Source organism: Aythya fuligula, chromosome 1 (genome assembly GCF_009819795.1).
Source record: "Aythya fuligula isolate bAytFul2 chromosome 1, bAytFul2.pri, whole genome shotgun sequence".
Taxonomy (NCBI): domain Eukaryota; kingdom Metazoa; phylum Chordata; class Aves; order Anseriformes; family Anatidae; genus Aythya; species Aythya fuligula.
The window spans coordinates 35,819,449-35,838,196 of record NC_045559.1 but is presented as its reverse complement, the minus strand read 5'-3'; the positions used below and the strand labels follow the sequence as shown (position 1 = coordinate 35,838,196).

General features: G+C 42.4%; 1 protein-coding gene across 2 annotated transcripts in view; it reads right to left on the bottom strand.

The window, feature by feature from the left end:
- Positions 1 to 2,028: 2,028 nt before the first annotated feature.
- SRGAP1 (SLIT-ROBO Rho GTPase activating protein 1) overlaps positions 2,029 to 18,748 on the bottom strand; it is a 147,413-nt gene continuing 130,693 nt past the window's right edge. For both annotated transcript variants that reach the window (XM_032208281.1, XM_032208280.1), the window contains exons 16-22: positions 18,021 to 18,126; positions 14,420 to 14,644; positions 13,630 to 13,709; positions 5,747 to 5,927; positions 5,021 to 5,155; positions 4,549 to 4,894; positions 2,029 to 2,711 (exon numbers count right to left, since the gene is read on the bottom strand). In XM_032208281.1, coding sequence (XP_032064172.1) covers positions 2,334 to 2,711; positions 4,549 to 4,894; positions 5,021 to 5,155; positions 5,747 to 5,927; positions 13,630 to 13,709; positions 14,420 to 14,644; positions 18,021 to 18,126 — 1,451 coding nt within the window. In that variant the 3' untranslated portion in view covers positions 2,029 to 2,333. The remainder of the gene's footprint in view (positions 2,712 to 4,548; positions 4,895 to 5,020; positions 5,156 to 5,746; positions 5,928 to 13,629; positions 13,710 to 14,419; positions 14,645 to 18,020; positions 18,127 to 18,748) is intronic.

Here is an 18,748-nt window from a genome sequence, read left to right as displayed (position 1 = left end):
AGATGTACATTGACACAATTAGGTAACAGTCAACAAGCAGAAAGCTACCAGTACTGCGATTTATCAAACTTGACAGTAAAGGACAATACTGATTTGATTAGGTGTGCAGGAGTTACCCTTTAGTACGTCTGTAGTTGTATCGGTCTTTCCTGTTACATATCCACCTACTATACTTTTAAGTATCTATAATAACCATCAAACTACACATTTAACTGTGTGAATGCACTAATGTGGATGCATTCACTAAATGCACTGCTTCTAATATTTTTTTTTTCTGCTAAACAATTTCTAATATAAGCATTATGGAGTCCAGTACAGTTACTTAAACATACAAAATTCCCTATGCAATTTAAAGATACAGGTATCCATCTCAATTATGCCAGGTAGGTTATCTTAGGAACACTAGACTAAAACTGCACTCAAATGACGGCTGAAATTCCAGTTTGTTCCACTGATTTGAAGAGAGGGGGGAACTGCTCGCATGTATCTTCTGGTCCCGAAGAGGTGAGCAGACCCTACGGACCAGCACTAACTGGGCTGGAGATGCACTGCTCGAGCTGCACAGCCCATGCTGGGGGATTTTGCAGCTAACCTGGGTAGATCCCAGCCTGCAGCTGGGGGCTGATGGGTTTGCAAACGTCAGGATGGGTGGGAAGAGCCCTGACAGGTTGGCTCACCGGTGCAGTTTCTGGGATGCTTTTCACACCTGGGGCTTTGAATTGCCCATCTACAGAGAGGAAACCACAGCAGGTGTAAGTTGCTCATAAATCTCAGCACCTCAGTAATTGTCTATCAAATGTCCTCACTACTCCTCCCCTCCCAAACGGAGTTGTTTGCATGTCGTGAGGGGGACGACCTAAAGCTTTGCAATGGTGAGATCTTAAATAATGCGTGGAAAGACAGATCTTACTCAAAGCCTGTTGTGCTCCTCTAGCTGAACCACAGCGGATTTTCCTTCCCCCATCTTCTTCACCAAAACTTATTTTATGGGTTGGATGCTGGAAAATATATTCACAGAAATAACGTTATGGCTTACTGTTGCAACGTACGATTAGTTCACGTGTAACAGCCCAACAGCAGAGCACTGAGCGAGGCTGACAGCCCTCACTCACACACAGACACAAGAAAGGTATTTATTCCTGTCAGTAAAATGAGGGGGAAAGGTTATGGAAAACTGGAGTCAGCTTGAATCTAGGTGGTAGCAAATCATCTGCCCGTCCTGCGAGTGACCCCTGCTCAGCTGGCAGGAGGCCGTCTGTCCTCGGAGAGCCCCTTTTGTGCAGTCAGCACAACCCAGGCAATGTGCACGGTGCTTGCGCTGCGTAAGGCAACCTGCAGAGCTGGGTCAGCTCGAAACTCTGACTGTCACAACTCAGATCACGCTTTTAATTGGATGCTGAGCAGTAAAGTCAATGGGAAACTTTGCTGAATTACTGTGTAGTTGATCCTTTTAATCGCCCTTCAGCCTACCCGATGGACCAACAGATTCGCATACTCCCCAGAGCCTGGCTTGCTGAACTATGAGCTTTAAATGAATTTAGCTTTTGTGAGAAATGTGGTATCAGGGAATGAGGGTCTGTCTTTGTGGGAAAAGCTATTACAGTGGATGGCAAGAGGAGTTTCTGGATACTATCCTGGAGATGTGCTTTAGCTGTGACCTGAAATGATGCTTTTTGATCAGTGAGAGCAACGTGATCTCCAGATCTATTCAGCGCTCATCTCCGGTGAGACTGCCAACAAGAAAGCTAAAACTTGGTGCCAATTGTGAGAGTTGTGAGGGTTTTCTTTTTTGTGTGTGTGTCTTAAGTAAGACGTGGCCTGAGATGACTTACACGTTCCACACAGACACTTAATCCTCACATGCTAGATTTCAGCTCTTACTAACCTGCTTGAGATTTGGTTTGGTGACCTAGAAATGAGAGTTTCCACTTCCCCCGGTACCCCCCTCCCCACCCCTTAGTTTTGTGCAGGATTTGGTATTACGTAATTATAGTCAGACTGTGAAATATGGTACAACGTGGCAAGCTGTTTGTGATCCGTGTTGATTTTATTACAAATGGTGCAGCATCAAGTTTTCAAGTAAGTCTACGTTGTGTTTTTTCTTTTTTTAATGATGCACAATTGTCCAGTTTTTCTTTTAATTGAAACCATACAAAATACAAATGCCCATGTTAATGTAGCTAGTTTCAGACAATACATTCAAAAACACTGAAAAACAAAGCCTCTCCAGTTATAAACATGAACCAAATGGTGTTATGGAGCCCTGACTTCTATCGTTAATCCATTCCTTTCCCTAGCATACCCCAGCCGGGCACCGTGGGTGGCTGAGCTTTCTACATTGTGCAAGATTTGTCTGCTGGACCCTGGGAAGGAGGGGAAGGCCCTATGCTAGGATTTGTTTTTGGAAGAACAATAGGTTTTGGCCTAAGAGCAGGAGGTTTCAGCTGCACTCCCATTCTAGGGGCCACCATGGGCTTGAAAGTACTCATGGTGTCACTGGAAGAACTAGTGCTACGGCGAATCTGGGGCTCAGAGCTCCGTAAAACTACACTATGGAGAGGGCTCAGTGACTCTGTGGAGGTGGCAGGGGTGGGGCTGTTCTTCATCTGCTCCAAGGTGTCCAGCACGACGTCCGGGGCGTGCTTCGCGGAGCTCTGCCGCTCCAGCTCGCGGAGCTCGTTCAGCGCCGTGTTCATCGTCTCCTCGATGTCCTGGGGCAGAGCACAGAGAGAGCAGCAAGTCACTGCTACTGAACGCACAGAGCAGGAGGGGCAGGGGAGGGGTGGAACATGCACCAGTTAATTTGCCAACCATCCTCTCTTCAACGAATACTGGAGTGCTAAAGCCAATTTGCACCATGCTTATTTGAAAGACACTGCAATTAACAAGACTGCAACTTTCGCTTAACATTACAAAGATTTAACCTGTTTATGTGGCACTAGAGAGTCAACATTCATCTAAAGAGTTAAAAAATCAATTGAGCCAAAACCTGGAAGCCATTTTATTCAGTAACTGTTAGGACAATGGATATTTGCTTTGCAGCATTTTTAACTGTGAAGATTTCTGTCATCTCTGGGGTAATGACAGCTGTAACGATTTTAGTCTGTTTGTTATCTCTTAGTTGATTGCAACCCTCATCTACTTCCTCAGGTGGTCAGGATCTGTACTGCCTCATAGGGATTATGAGCCAGGTTTTGTAAGGAAGTCAGGCTTGTGTGTCTATCACCTCTTCTCTCCTCCTGTTTCTGAGCTAAATTTTAAGCAGAAAAAAAAATTAAGATACCATTGTTCAGTGAGCTTTGATAAGAAACTTTTTTTTTCTCTTTTTTTTTTCTTTTTTTTTTTTTTTTTTTCTGTTAGGATTTCCAGGACAAAGGATGAAAAAAAGCATCAAGACTAGTTTACTATTCAGTGGAGTTGAGATACGACTGAGATTGAATATCTGCTGTGCCCTGCTTGCTCACAGTAACTTGCATGTAGGTTAAACAAAGTTCAGATTCTTTCACTGCCAAATTATCACTAGTTTAGGCATGACAAAAAATAGCTTGAGCCAAACAGCACTGTGTGTGGTTCAAGAAACTAAATAAACAGCTTAGAGTAAAACAAAACAGTAACAACACTTAGATTTCCTGACTCTCTAGTACATGGTTCAGCTTTCTGACTCAACCGTGCCCCTTATGGCCCTCATTGGAAGCAGACTTTGAAACCAAGCATTGTCAGTACATTAAATTTTAAAACACGAGTGCCAGCCTTATTGGAAAATACTTTTGCAATCATACTGTACCCTCAGGGTACCCTAGTAATCATGTTATACTACCTAGACAAAGCCTGAGTTTTGAAGACAGTGGCATCAATTTGTTCAAGAGCTCACCGTTACCAGCTTTGTACAAGACCGATTTGATGGCCACGGTGCTCCCTACTCCGTCCTTCTCATCTCTGTGCTGCCAGGAATGAGACTGCTTTGGTGCTCACACAGGGACAGTATTGCCCATGATTTATGCTGGTGCAAATTCTTGCATTTTATGCTCTTAGGAACAACTACAAGCATCAGATCAACACACTGTATGAACTACATATGAGCTGTATGAAAACTAAATATCCGCAAGACTCTGGAATGTAAATCCGTGCTCTAAATGTCAAAGGCTGTTACTAGCCAGTCAAAGCACTCTTCTGCATACCGTAATATTCAGAAATAATTGAACACTAATTACATGCACGTTAGATTAGGCCTGCCTTCATCAGAGCACACAGATTTACATAACTGTTGTAATCATACATCATCCTAGCGGTGTGTGTGGTGGAGACAATTTCATTATGGTATAAGAGGAAATAATTTCTTTTTATTGCTTCTGCAATGTCTATTCCCCTTGTGCTTCTCTATCCAGAATCCCTTAATGCATCTTCTTTCACATGCACTCTGTTTACAAAGCTAAGTAGGACATCCTCCTGCACACACACCCCTACTACTGCCCGTGCTCTGTGCTGTGCTGTTCACTGCGATTTGCCCCTCAGGAAAGCAGAGAGAGCAGAAAAAACAAAGACACAAACCTGAGCTATCGACTCTGGGTCCAGTGGCTTATGGTCATTGAAGCCAGTGTACTGACCAGACGATGTCGATCTTCTAATGGGAGGGCTATCGATCTTCTTCAGGGAGTCGTGCCTGCTGATGTTGGTGAGGCTGCCGTGCCCAGGCCTACGCCTCCTCTCGGGGCTGTCTGCATTGAGGTTGCGGTTCTGCAGGAGGGCCCTGGGGCTGCAGTGAGTCGCCAGGTTGGGGGAACCCAGCTCCACGGAGGAGTTAGAGAGGGGGTGCGGCGGGTGTACGGGGCAGTGACCATCACTGCTTCTGCCAGGGCGTCTTAGAGGAGGCGGAGGTTCCGATCGCTTTCTTTGCCTGCACGAATGAAGAAGTGGTCATAGCACAAGTGGTGGTGACCCACCACAAGCATGTGGAGAAGTAATTGCTGTGTTACCTGAGCTGTGAGTAGTGCTACTGAAGCCCTGCCATCCTCAAGCTTACCTTCCTAAATACACGTCGGAATGGCGGTCAGTGGGAGAATTCATGTCCTTCGATGACGACTTGTCCTCAGTTATGGGTCCGCTGCTGGCCTCACTGTCTGCTTTTTGGCTCAGTGTGTCGGAGAAAGTATCATCCCTGAACAGAAGACATGGTGAGGTAAGAGGTCAGTGAGTTAGGTGTGACAGCGAGTGGCACTCCCGGATTTTAATCCCCATTAAGGAATTTCCTTAAGAAAAGCAAGCATGTTATAATGCACTGCAGCCTCTCCAGGTCTCCAAAAATCACTTACGGTCCTTCTGTTTATCGAGCTCTTTATGTTTCTGTTTACATGCAACCTTTATGTAAACAAGAACTTTGTCATCCTTGGCAAAGCACACATTTAATACAGTTTAATACTGTAAGAGTTCAGGGCTGCATTTCTCTATTCTGAAGTTAATTGTCAGCAGTTGCTGCACAGAGATAGCCCAATGAAAATAGGTGCAGCAGAAACAGCATCTCTCTTAATGTACTGGGAACACGTCCATAAACAAAGCAGTTTAACCTACTAGTGACTTTTGATTAAGAGACACCGATTCAGGACAACAAAGATGAAGCCATCCTGCTTAGAAGGCAAAAATTTAACCTATCTGAGCCCTCAAAGCACTGTCCCATTTGGAAATTACTTGTTAATTCCTTCAGTATGCTTTTGTACCCCCCGAGAACCTTGTTGTGCGAGACCCTGCTTACATATCCTGCACCACGATGTACTGGTGAGGGACGAGTCCGTCAATGCCGTTGTGCCTTCCTTCCCACCAGTCTTCAGAGGCTCGATGGTACAGGAGAAGGGAAGCTCCTTTTTTGAAAGAGAGCTCTCGTGCAGATCTTCCGATGTAGTCAAACTTGGCTATAGCTTCTATGGGCTCACACTCTGGGTAGGGAGGGAAAAAGAGTGGTTATCAGATCCCACACAGGCTTATCTCTGCATTTTGGCCTCATAAAACCCTTCGATTGCATTTTCTCTGTGCTCACCCTTATTGAGCAGAACTGGCAGATCAGCTGAGCTAAGGCAGACTTCAAGCAGTGGTTATAATACATCCCTTGCAAAGAAACAGAAACAGTCTGTGCCCCGAGTGTGAAACATCTGGGTTGCTTTGGGGTCTGCAGAACACATCACAGCAAACCCAAACGCTGCCATAGCTGCTGCTGGGAGAGAGGCCTCTGCCTCCTGTTGGAAGGGCTCTCGTGGCTGGGAGTGGGATGGGGGCGAGGTAATGAAGACCTCTGAAGATAAGACGAACAAGCTCCTATGAATAACTGGAGGTCTGAGGAAACTGTGCGATAAAAGAAAAGCAAACGGGAGTGCCTTTAACATCTGCAGCAGCAAAGGAAGGAAGACAGGATTTCCTTCTGCATGAGTAAGGATGTGCTGCTGTGTTGGACTGTGTTAAAGGCTTTAAAATCTTAAATTCATGGGATTTCTGTCTTTTATATGACAAGTGTGCGGGCCTGGTGAACACACACTGTTTTGCAAAACGCTCAGACCTAGTATTTGAACCTGTGTTAGCTGCTTTTGACACCCTGTTGAGTAAGGTGAGCAGCTCCAGACTGCCTAAGGATGCAGGGGCAGTCCTGGCGTGGCTGGAGGCTGCTCCAGGCAGTTCTGCCTGCTCCAGCATCCCAAATCCCTCTGGTGTCTGCAAGAGAGTTTGGGATTTTCTAAAGTCAAGCATGGATTACAGCAGTCCTGGCCAGTCTCCACACAGTGTGGCAAAGCCTCTCTACCAAGAAGTAAGGAAGCAGTACTTTTTCTTAAAGCCTGGTTTTAAAGGATGAAAAACAAACAAACAAACAAACAAACAAACAAACAAACAAAAACCAACTGACCAACCAAAAAAACCCCATATTTTCTTCCTTTGGTATTCCAGTAAATTCATCCCGATAGTGGCAATGGGCCCTATCCCGTAGCCTGTCCTTGGTTCAGACACCTCCTGATGCCAGGGAAGTGCAGGTATGTTTGGAGCTGTCCCCAGACACCAATAAAATGGCTGTAGCCCTAATGTCTATTTTTTTACACACAACACCAAAACTGCTTAGGCCCAAACAGGTTATGATTTGTTATCACAGTCTCAAAATACAAAGAAAAACCTGCAAAATACTGTCCTAAAATTTGCATACACTGTTGGTTTGAATAACTCAAAGTAGAGCCCCTGAAATGACAAATTTCTTTATGTAACCAGAGCAATATTTAGGTGGAAATTAACATCTGGGCTAATGACCAGCATAGCAACTTTCTGTCTGGTGCAAATTAAAATCACTGAGGCTGTAATTCCCCAAAGAGCCAGGCGTGTAATAAAAGCCACTGTCCCTTTATGACAAAATTTCGTGCAGGAATGCCTTTTTAAAATTAACTTCATCCCGCAGTACGCAAATATAATGACAATACCTTTACTGAGGCTATAGTTTGCAGCTATTTTTAATAACTTGCCCAGCCTGCAGAAGGCTGTCTCGTGGTTTGCTGCTTGTGCAGCCGTGCTCTGAGCTCCTGTTAGTGATGAACTGCAGGGGGTTTAGGTTAGCCAGGAGCTATAAAACCAGAAACTTTCCAGAGGTGGCACACAGGGGTATGGAGAATTCACTGTCACACATGCAAATAGAAAGCACACTGGAAAAAATGACTTTAGTTACGTAAACACAACTATTCTAGGAAGAAACACATTAATTCTTCAAAATGCACCGCTGCTGGATGGCTTACTGATGGATATGCTCTGGGGTGGTGGTGATAGTCTTTATTTATTTATTTTATTTTTAAATGTTTTTAAGTAAAGGCAGTGTAAGGATGACACAGATGGAGACATTCTAAAAACCTTGGAAACCCTTAATTCTGGTGTATATATTAGTGATTTATTCTAATATACAGTCTTGTTTTCATTTCTAGCTGTTCTGTATCTCTCAAACAGAAAGTACAGGTGTGACAAAGCAATTACAAGTATGGAAGACATCATTGCCTGGGAAGATTAAATAAACTAAGCATGCCTGTTTATCCTGCATCACGCTTTAAGAGAGAAATATTAAATCGAATCACAATAATCTAATACTGATAAAAGAAAATGCTGCTTTTACACACATCGCGCATGCTGCCTGGGGAATTCCTTACAGGAAGGTATTACTGAGGTCAGGTAGAATTAAAAGGGACAAGACATTTGGATGAGCACGCTGTTGTCAGATGGCAGGTATGTTATGGGCTGTGGAAGAGCGGGTCACCAATTCAGAAGCGTAAGCTCCCAGCTTTCAGGGTGCCAGCCACTCACTACAGGGTAATATGATAAAATGCAAAAAAAACCCCACATACTACCAACAACCAAACACCACCAAAAAACCAAAACAACTCAACAGCAACAAGAAATCCTACTTTCCAGCAAGAAAACCCCAAGTTGCCCAGAGCTATTTTCCTTTGGCCTTCTCTGACGTTAACTGATGATGGCCATGAATACTGGGCTGAGCTGGCTCCTTATGGCATCTCCTGTAACTCTGCTAATTTAAACAGGCCATGCAGTGTCCCACACTTGAGCATTCAGGTCTAAATGTCTTTTTATTTACAAACTAATGGACTAAATTAGAAATAGATTTCTCTCTCGGTAGTATTACACAAATGCAGTTTGGCACAGGATGGGAATCTGTCTCCTGCACGCCCCATTGCCTGTACCTCAGTACAGCTCACGTATTTTCTCAGATGTCTGAAGGAAGTCGCCCCATTGGAAACAGCTGCATTAACTGGTTATGTATGGATAATGATGTTATTTTTGAGATGTGTTTGTTAGATTTTGGCAACAAATTCTGCTTCTTCGCAGAGGAACGCTCAGTAAATCTTGCACGGTTTTATTAATGGCACCAAAAATAAATTCAGACAGGCTTTACTATTTTGAAAGGGGCATTTTCCTTGCTTGAATGTTCCTGTTACATGGACAGAACTTTCCTGTAGCAAACAGTACTCAGATTTTACATCTTAAATAGCAATTCACCTTTTTATAGGTCAAGCCTGAATGGTTAAAACCGAAGTACCATGACAGTTACTCTCAGAAATAAATGCATTTTGAAAAGCTAAGCCATTTAGTATCAAGGTTACCGAATGACAGACGAGCATTTCTCAAAAAAAGCCAAAGTGATGAAAGCTAAATTTGGGATCTGTATCTCACATTCTGCGTGGTACTGAATTGTAATGTCTGACAGAAAAATTGACAGCTTGGAGGGAAATGTAATTGCACTGCTCTGTCCATAACTGGGGGCATTTGCCTACGACAGCGAGGAGTATTTGGTGACATGTATGATCTCACCAGCTCTCATCTCCAGTGATTCAGCCACAGGAATGGAAGTGAAAAATTAGGACAAATTGAAGAAGTGTAGGAAAAGCTTTAGGGACTCTGTTAATCAGCCAGCTTTGTTCTCACTTTTCACTGATGCCCCTGAGTTTTGTTATGATTACCACCACCACTTGATGATATGTTATGTTGCAGGGGGCTTAAAAACCAAGGTCAGACTGCAAGTAGAGCTGCCCTGATCCAACAGCTCGGGAGAGCAGGAAGGACATAGGACACCCAAGTGCTAATTTTAACGTTGCAATTGGAGTGCCAGATGTAGTTTTAGCCTCCCTCCAGAGGTGACAGCATTAAGGTGGCATGAGGCTGCCCTCTGCACCTCGGGCACAAGGAGCAGAGGCTGAGAGGGGAGATATCCCCCTGTGCTTTTCAGGGGGGTTGCTGTTGCTGTGCACTTCCTCAGTCACCCCAGCCGCACGCTGCCTGTTGGGAACACAGCACATCCTGAAATCCCCCAGGAAGAAGCTATCTCCCCATCTGCTTAGCCTCTTCTGCACCCCATCAAAGAACGGCAGCCTTGCAATTTCCAAGTCCTGTCCCCAGGACAGCAATTCTCTGACCGGGGAACAACGAAAGCAAAGCGATGTTGCGAGGCGTTGACAGGACAGATTTGTCGATCACAGCATGCGCTGCTGAAAAGCAGTAAAAATGCTGTGTTGGAGACACGACCGTAACTTGCAGCCTCCCATGTCCCTGTAATTTTTGTTTGCAGCAGAACTACCCTCTCAGCTTTTACCCTGTGTTTATGAGCTATCTATGAACAGTCTGACAGCAACTGTATGGATGTTTTCCCAAGAGAAATGACCCATCTGTTTAACTTCCTCAGGAAATTCTCATTTACTTCCTTTGAAAACAAATCTGGTCACCCTTTCTCATATGCCTCCAATACGAATAAAAATTCTCCAGCAAATTAAAGGCAAAGGAAATATTCTAAAAACTCCTTGAGCAAAACATAAACAACATCCTTCATCTGTTGAATCTTTACTGAAGAGGCACTTTCAGATAAATGTTCTGTAGCAAAATTACAGATATATATATATATATATATATATATATGTGCTTCAGCTTGAGTACAAATGTTCCGAACTTTACAAATCAAATTTCATTTCCAGATTTAGCAGAAAAAAGAAACTGAAGTGTTATTCTTAACAGGGATACTTTCTGCATGTTGAAAAAAAGCCTGAAAACACACAAAAATGTATCGCCTTCTCTTTCCCTCTTCTCTTTCCAGTGATCAACAAATCTATGAAAACAAATGGCCTTAGAAAAAAAAAAAGACAACTTATATGCATAAAATTAAACAGTTATGAAGTATTTATATGCTCAGTTGTAAGTTCCAGTTGTCTTTTCCCTGCTACCTCTACAGACATAATACATTTTTTAATTTTAAAAAACTCTGTTTGTTTTGTAAATTGTAATTAAACATTCCTAGCACTACTTAAACAGAAAATACAGATGGGTTTATTCTAGTAGGCACAGAGAGATTCACTTGCAGTTTAAGTTTATACAGCAAGTAAATCTTTACAATAAGTAAAGTAGAAAAATAAATCCTTTAGCTTCTGATCATAACCTCTGGATTATGTTTCAATAGCCCTCTAATTCCTACAGGGCTAGCTGTTTGATCGTGGTTATGGACAGAATGTTTTAGCATAAATCCAATCAGACTTTCAACATTAAAAGAAATTTACACAACCTGCTTCTTCCATCTCCTAACAGGGTGAAATGCATAAGGACTGTATGTGATCAGTACAGCAACAATGCCGCACCTCCCTTCTCTCCCTCCACATAGAACTGGCAGCGATGCATGCAGCTTATAACCAGTGAATCTGTCACATTAAACCACCAAAATACTCCAGACCCTTCAGTGAAAGCTTTCTTTTTGCCCATCACGGGTCAGTCAGTGGCTCTCAGGAGATTCAGTATGCATGCAGACTGCACAATTCCCACCTATTCTCACTTTTGTTACCAACAACATTTTCTAAAAGGAATTGTCCAACAAATTGCATGAATTTATGTGCTGGAATATACGTGAGATGATGAACGCATTTAATTTAATGTCTACAGACAACATTAGAAAAGTGAACTGTTATAACAGAAAGCTCCTGTCCATGGAAAAGAATGGGTTAAAGCTTGCAGACTGAGAGCTGAAGGCCAGAGTTTTGTATGCAGCCCAGGCTTGCTCATCCTTATCTTTGCAACAGTATTTCCCTAGATTACAAATATTTTTGTGCTCACAACTGTTTTGCTGTAAACACAAATGTCTGCTTCCTTTCAGCACTGAATTGATTAAAAAGGTGTGATGGGGCAATGACAATTAACTTGCTGGCTAATCTGGTGAACAAAAAAAAAGGAATTGAGCAGCTCAGTCTTAACAGAGCAGCCTTCTGTTGACTGCTCTCTCTTCAGGGTTTGTCTCCATCAAGGACACAGGTGTAAGTAATACAGGCACCACAACAGCGGTATAAAACGAGGCACAGGTGACACACACTGTGACATTTCCATAGCCAGGGTGTGCATACTTTTGTTCCTCTGATGTTTTAATCTTTCCTAGGCATGGTTTTGAAGCACCTTTGACTGCTGATGAAAAGCCACACTTCTCTTCCATGTCCATTCAGCACTTTCTCATTTTGGTCTCAGGTCCCCACAGTTGACCCTTATATATAGCACTGATGTGTCACTGGCATTTCACTACCTCATTTATGCTCTAAAGGATGGGCAGACAGGCTTCTTTGGCTACTACTCTGGCTTGGTACCTCCAATAGAAGAAGGACTTCCTATAAAGCATATCTATACTGTCTTGCAAAAATAAGGGGTAATTCTGAACTTCTTCACACGATTTAGTGGCACTGGAGAATGAAGGTGCAGTTAGCTCTACAGAGCTGGTCGAGACAAAAACATGTGCAGGCTGTCTTGTGAAACAATATTCCCTACAGTAAGTGCAGGCAGGGGTATAGACCCAGGCATAAAATTAACAGAGACCTCTCTCCTCCCTTATTTTTTTCTCCCTTCTGTGATGCTTGCCCACCCAAATGTGCCTCCTCTCCAGGCAGCTGCAGTGATAGACTCTGCCTGCCCCTCCTCACCCCGGGAAAGGGGAAGAGACAGGCAATCTGTCTCTGTCAGCTTGTCTACGTGACAAAGCAGACGGGTGCAGCCACGCTGGAACAATTGCTTACATTGCTTTGTGTGCATTAGGACCAAGGCAGCTAGGTTTCCTATAGGAACACCTTCCTGTTCTCTTCCTGATGGCAGCCATCCCAGCTGTTACTGGTGACATACTTTTATTTTTTTTTTAATTTTCCTTCTCTGCTGTAGCTCCCTTCCTTCCCTCTCCCCCTCTGTCTCTTCCTCTTCCTCCCTCCATGCATCCTCTGAGATGGACACGAGGCAGCTTTTGTTTCTGGCTGCTCTCTTTCAGTCGCCTGCTGACCGGACATGCAGTGAGCTCACGCTGCAGCTCTTCTCTACAGGAAGCATTATTTTCCATCTTTTTCCTCTAACTGGCTACCAATTGTCAGGGAAACGTAGTAGTTCTTTAACAGTTATTTAACAATTTTGATGCTTCCTTCCCTCTGTTATATTTGTTTAAAAGCCAGCAAAAGTTACCAGGAGGTACATCTGAAGGATGGCCTAACTGAAATATGCCACAGCCAAATAGACCTTTATGATTTAGCAAACCTAGCTGAAAAGAGCTAATATAACAGAGATGCATCAAGATTTTCATTGATATCTACAGTACCTACAACTGTCATAGCATCTATGATCGATATTTATAGCAAATGACTTGCTCGGAAGTTTTACTGGGTGGTGTAAATGCATGTTTTTTAATAGTTAAAAACCCTTTAGATGGCTCCAGCTTTTACAATTGTATCAAAATAGAGTATGCTGAATGACAGATATCCCTTAGTTAAAATATTCAAAGACATATTTTGATAAGTTCAGCTTTTGTAGACCAAAGATAAAGAGTCGCTAAAAGTAACTTTATATCAGAAAATAGTATGTGCTGACTCAAATAGTTTCTGTCTTGCCCTTCCTGTGCCTGGACAAACCAGGAGATGACAAGGAAACAGCTGGCCAAACACAGATGCATCAGAGTGAAAAAGAACGCAAGAGATTAAAAATGCTGGTTTTGCTACAGCGCACCGGGACTGAAATCCTTGTGCTTCAAATAAGACACAACTAGGAAAGGAAGGTCTCCTACATAAAACACCTGTAAGACTTACTCGTATGGAATACACAATAACGTAATGCACATACCATCTTCACTGGTATGGGGCTCTGTACTAGCATCCTGGTCCACTTCCTCTAATGTACCATGTTCGCTGTATGGGCTGTCACTGGAGGGAAACAAAAGGTCAAGCAGAAAGAGAAACCAGAGCATGAAAAGGATGCTTCAATGGGCATTAAACCCCAGCCCCTTTCCTTTGCAGTCCACTGGGGGTAACTGATGTTTTCCACAAATATCAAAGACATGCCACTCCCATGCCGATTAAAATTATTCTTATAATGTTGTAAAGATGTATACAGCATGATCTGCATGACATACGAGGGATACACAATTGCTGGGTAAGTCTACATACCTCTGCTTCAGATAACTTCTGTTGTTAAGAAGTTATCAGAACCATGGAATCCCTTCATTTATGAAAAGTGTGTGTGGCTCAGAGAGGAAAGGAGCAGGGGGAAGGCATCATAAACTGAAATTTAAGTTGTTCATGTTTCTTGTGAACTGGTGGTTCTCAGTCAGCCAGCCAGTTTCCTATCTGGCTGTGGGCTTTGTGTAGTACACTGGGAATTCTGGCATCATCTGGCTGAATACAAGGGTATCTTCTTCCAGAAAATATTGTAGGGAGTCTCACCATAATTGCCTTTACTTCATGTGTTTTACAGCTAACACTTTCCTATGTGAACATAAATGCTCTTCTCATTTATTTCTCATTTATTTCCATACTTCTATTGTGTGTGACAGCTATTCTATATCACAGGAGTTTTCCAGGCAATCAGTCTAATGATTTCATTAAGGAGAAAGAAGGATAATATTCTGACTTACCAGTAGTCATCTCCAGCCATGCATTTTTCGTACACTGGGCCATCAAGTTCCTTAGCATCTGGAAAAATAGCCTCATGATGGATGATGATAGTTTTGATTATCTCATTCACGTGTGCCTGACAAGACACCTGGTCTTGTATGTCTGGAACAGGCATCAGGGTTGGCCCAAAACAAATGGCCAGGTTGTATGGATCCATCATGTTTTCATCACTGTACTGCGAAAGGCTGTTAAAAAAGAAAAATCAAGAAAAATTGACTTTTCCACTGTAACTAACCTTATCTGGAAAACTGGAGAAACTTCATTTTCCATCCCCATTCAGAGATTTCCTGTTCTCTTTGACACAACCCTACATAACAAAACATAAAAGGGGATTTCTTCAGTAGGTTATATACATTATACCACATATCTGTATGTACATGTATATGTATGTGTTCCTTCACTAGCGTATTTAGCATACACTGACCTAATGGGCTAATATAAAATGCACCAACTGCTGCTGCTTCTATCTCATCAGTGCTTATCCTTGGAGGCCCAAGGGGACTGCATCCTAAGTGGGTACTACATGCTCATCATTTCTCATCTGGCCTTGATGAAAGTCTTACACCAACTCGGTATATAACTTAGGAAGACTGAATTGTCTTCTGGAGGTAACTAAGTTCTTGGATCTTGCAAAGTCTCCTGTGACTTCTAGTTTCCATTTTTACTACAGAACCTAAAAGCCCTGAGCATCTTGCCTTTTGCTCAGAAACTCCCACAGGAATTTCATTTTGGAAGCAACAAAACAAAAACCTTTGATTGTTCTTATTAATCAACTTTTGCCAGCTTTCCTTTCCTACAGAAAATTCAACATGACTAGTTTTCAATTTTGATTTTGAATGACAAGTTTGACAAGTTGATCTTTATTCCTCCATTTTAGAACACTGAAATTTTCAGTGGAAATGCTGGCTTTTGTGTGGCTCTGTGCAGGACCAGTTTAACAGACCCTGAATTGCTGGGACACCCTTTACTTTAGTGCCATTCTGCACTCTGAAGCAGCATATGCATTGGTATGTCTGGTTGCATTTAAATGCAGCAGTTATTTCCCTTTAGAAAGGGAATTTTAGAGAGTGTCTTGTAACAAACAATACAAACTAAAGAGGCCAACCTTTAAATGACTCGTTTTATAACTATCTTGTAAAATTAACCACGGTCTGACTTTTTTATGCCATGATGTTATCATATCCTGTGCGTTGATTGGAGATGTTGCTCTTCTGATATGTAAGGTTGTTCAGCCTTTATACGTGTACAAGGTGATTGTGTAAAAACATGGCAACCATCATTGTCAAACATGGGAAGTGCTGCTGGTGACTGCTGACACGCAATACTCTTCTGGGGTCACTGGTGGGGCTGATGATGGTTCAGTATCTTTATGAATGACCTTGGCAGTGATATGGGGTGCACACTTGGCCAACTTGCAGATGATGCCACACTGTGCGGAGCAGCAGATACACTAAAGGGCAGGGTTGTCATTTGGAAGGACCTTGACAAAATGGAGGGCTGGATTAACAGGGACTTCATCAAGTTCAGCAAGGATGAATACAAAGGAGTGAAAGGTACTTTACTGCAGTCTAGAGCTGACTGCTGCATAGCAGCTCCCAGTGAAAAACACTGGAGGCTTGTACAAGAAGTTACTTGTGATTCAGAAGTGTGTCCTCTGGTGATGAAGGCTAGTTGCACACATGGCTGCATTAGGAAAAGCAAAACCAGCAGGTCAAGGGAACTGACTCCGCTCCACTTGGCACTCACAATGCTGTACATGAGGTGCCGGGTCTAGTTTTGAGAAACTGACACACTGGTGCAAGTCCAGAAAAGGTCCACTGGGGTGGTTAGGGAGCTGGAGCATCTGGTGTACAAAGTGAGGTCAACAGCACTGGGTTTGTTCAGCTTAAGAAGAGAAGGGGAATCTAGCTGCAATCTTCGACCACCAAAATTACAAGCACGAGAGAGACAGACTCTTCTTGGAGGTACACAGCAAAGGGATGAGAGGCAACAGCTGCCAGTCACAGCAAGGGATATTCCAACTGAAAGCGGGAAGAAAATTTTTCAGTGTGACCAAGCACTGGCTCAGACTACCCAGAGAAGCTGTGTGTTGTTTGCCCTTTGAGATAGTTGGCTGGATAAGGCCTTGAGCAACTTGATCTAACTTTGGAAGCTTTGAGCAGGGGGCTAGACCAGATGACTTCAAGCCATGGGGCGTGATGACTTTATGTGGCCAAACAGGTCACATGAACATATGCAAAAAGCAGAAATGGATTTGCAGGAAGTCAGACTATGGGAATGTTTTTTTCTGTGGTTGCACCAGAGGCAGCCTGGGTGCAGAAAGAGATTTAACCTTCTTTCTGAATTGCATTCCTGGGTAGAAAGCATAGACGTAGCTAATGTGACCATGTACTAAGTACAACCTCTTGTAACTGATATGTCTAAGTGGAGAAGAAGCTGCAATGTAAGCATTTGAGCTATTTACGTGGTGTCACTACTGAGGGATGAATTCATGTTTTCAGTGAATAGTTACTTTCACAAAACTTTGGATCTCTGCCTCTCTTTTAAATATTGACTGAAAGTGGTTCATGAATTACTAGAAGGAAATAGGAATAGCTGTGAATGCAGGCACACACACATAACCTGGCTGAAAAGACCCTGTTTCTATAGGAACAGACAGAAAGGATGAAATGGGGAAGGTAGCATAGACAGAATGAATCAGCAGGGGGAAAATTTAGAGAAAAAAAAAAAAAAGAGGAAAAAGGCAATACAAAAACAGATAAAAGGGGAAACAGACAACATGACAGCAGAAAGAAAAGAGCCAGAATCAGGGCAAAGTGCACAGGAAGAAAAGTTTGCAGTGAAAATACCGGTCTCAGCAAAACCAGAGAGGGCTATGAAGGGTTGGAAAGAGAAACACAGAGTAGTCACCCAAACAGTCTTCTATTTTCCCTCTGAGAATAAAATAGTTTTTTTGGTGTCATAAAGACATGAACACCTCTCTCCCCTTCTTACACACCCCTCCTTCCAGCAGCTGCCTGTGTTTTGCAGTGCCAGGATCCATCCAGCATACACAGGGATATATGTTCTCTGTGCTGGTAGCCCCACTACCAGGGAATAGACAAAGAAATACATATCTCACCCTGGCAGTGCCTAGCATCAAATGGCTAGATTGTAGTGCCTGTTTTGCCTGAATATACTGTTTAATTTTCCATCAGGAAATTACAACCATCTTTAGATGAGGAAAAAAATAAATAAATGATATAAATTATTTTAAATTTAACTACAACTCATATTTGTTGTTTTTCTTGCTTTATCACTGTAGCCTGCACTCCCCATTTCAGATATCACTTTAATCTGTCTTATTACAACCTTGCTCATTGTTGGACAAATGGATTTTTAATTTGAATGAAAACTGGCATTTTCCACATATTTTCATTGCCAATTAGAAGATCATCTTTTGTGTTAAATGGAGCTTCAATGTAAACAATACATAGAATATGAGTAAATGCAAAGAATGTCGATACCAGCAGAGGAAGGCAGATAAAGGTACAGTACCTCCAGGAATTATAAAGCACTTACTGGTTGAGGAAGGCAAAGAGGTATCTCATCACTATAAGGACCGACCTGGGCAAAGTGAGGAGGAGTTTGCGGATGTGAAGAGCCCTCTCATAGAGATTGTCTATTCCTGTAAACAGAAGAGAGTATTTTAAATTCCCTTTCATATTATGGTCTAAAATAACGTTTAGTCATTTTACTTAATTTGACTCTTGACTCAACATGTCCCTGGACAATATCTTCTCATTTTGTATTATTAAAAAATAATACCTGAAAGTCTTCCCTCCTCTTATTCAAATCACATAATGTCCAAGTAGTGTCTTTAATTATAAGAAGTGGCAAATCTCCCAAACCCTGTGCCATTTGCTGAGCTAGGCAGCTCATGAAACCAAAATATCAGAACATAAATAACCTGAGGGAACATGCTTGCCATCAGTTTTGAATACAGGTTCATTCTCATTGAATTCATTCATTTGAATATGGATATCCGATACAATATTCTTATCTGTGAACTTGTCTAATTAGTTTTCTTAATGAACTGTCTGGCTATAATTCTATAAATTTTAATAGACAAAGTAGGAGAAAGGTCTTAAGTTGTTTGGGGTGTAGACAACAAACACAAAGATCCCATGTACCTTCCTGATTGATTTTATAGCAATCCACCAAAATTCTTCTGAAGCAGGCAAAACAAAGTCAGCTTAATAAAAGCATCAGTTCTCAATATTTTGTAACAAGGATGCACTATTTCCTAT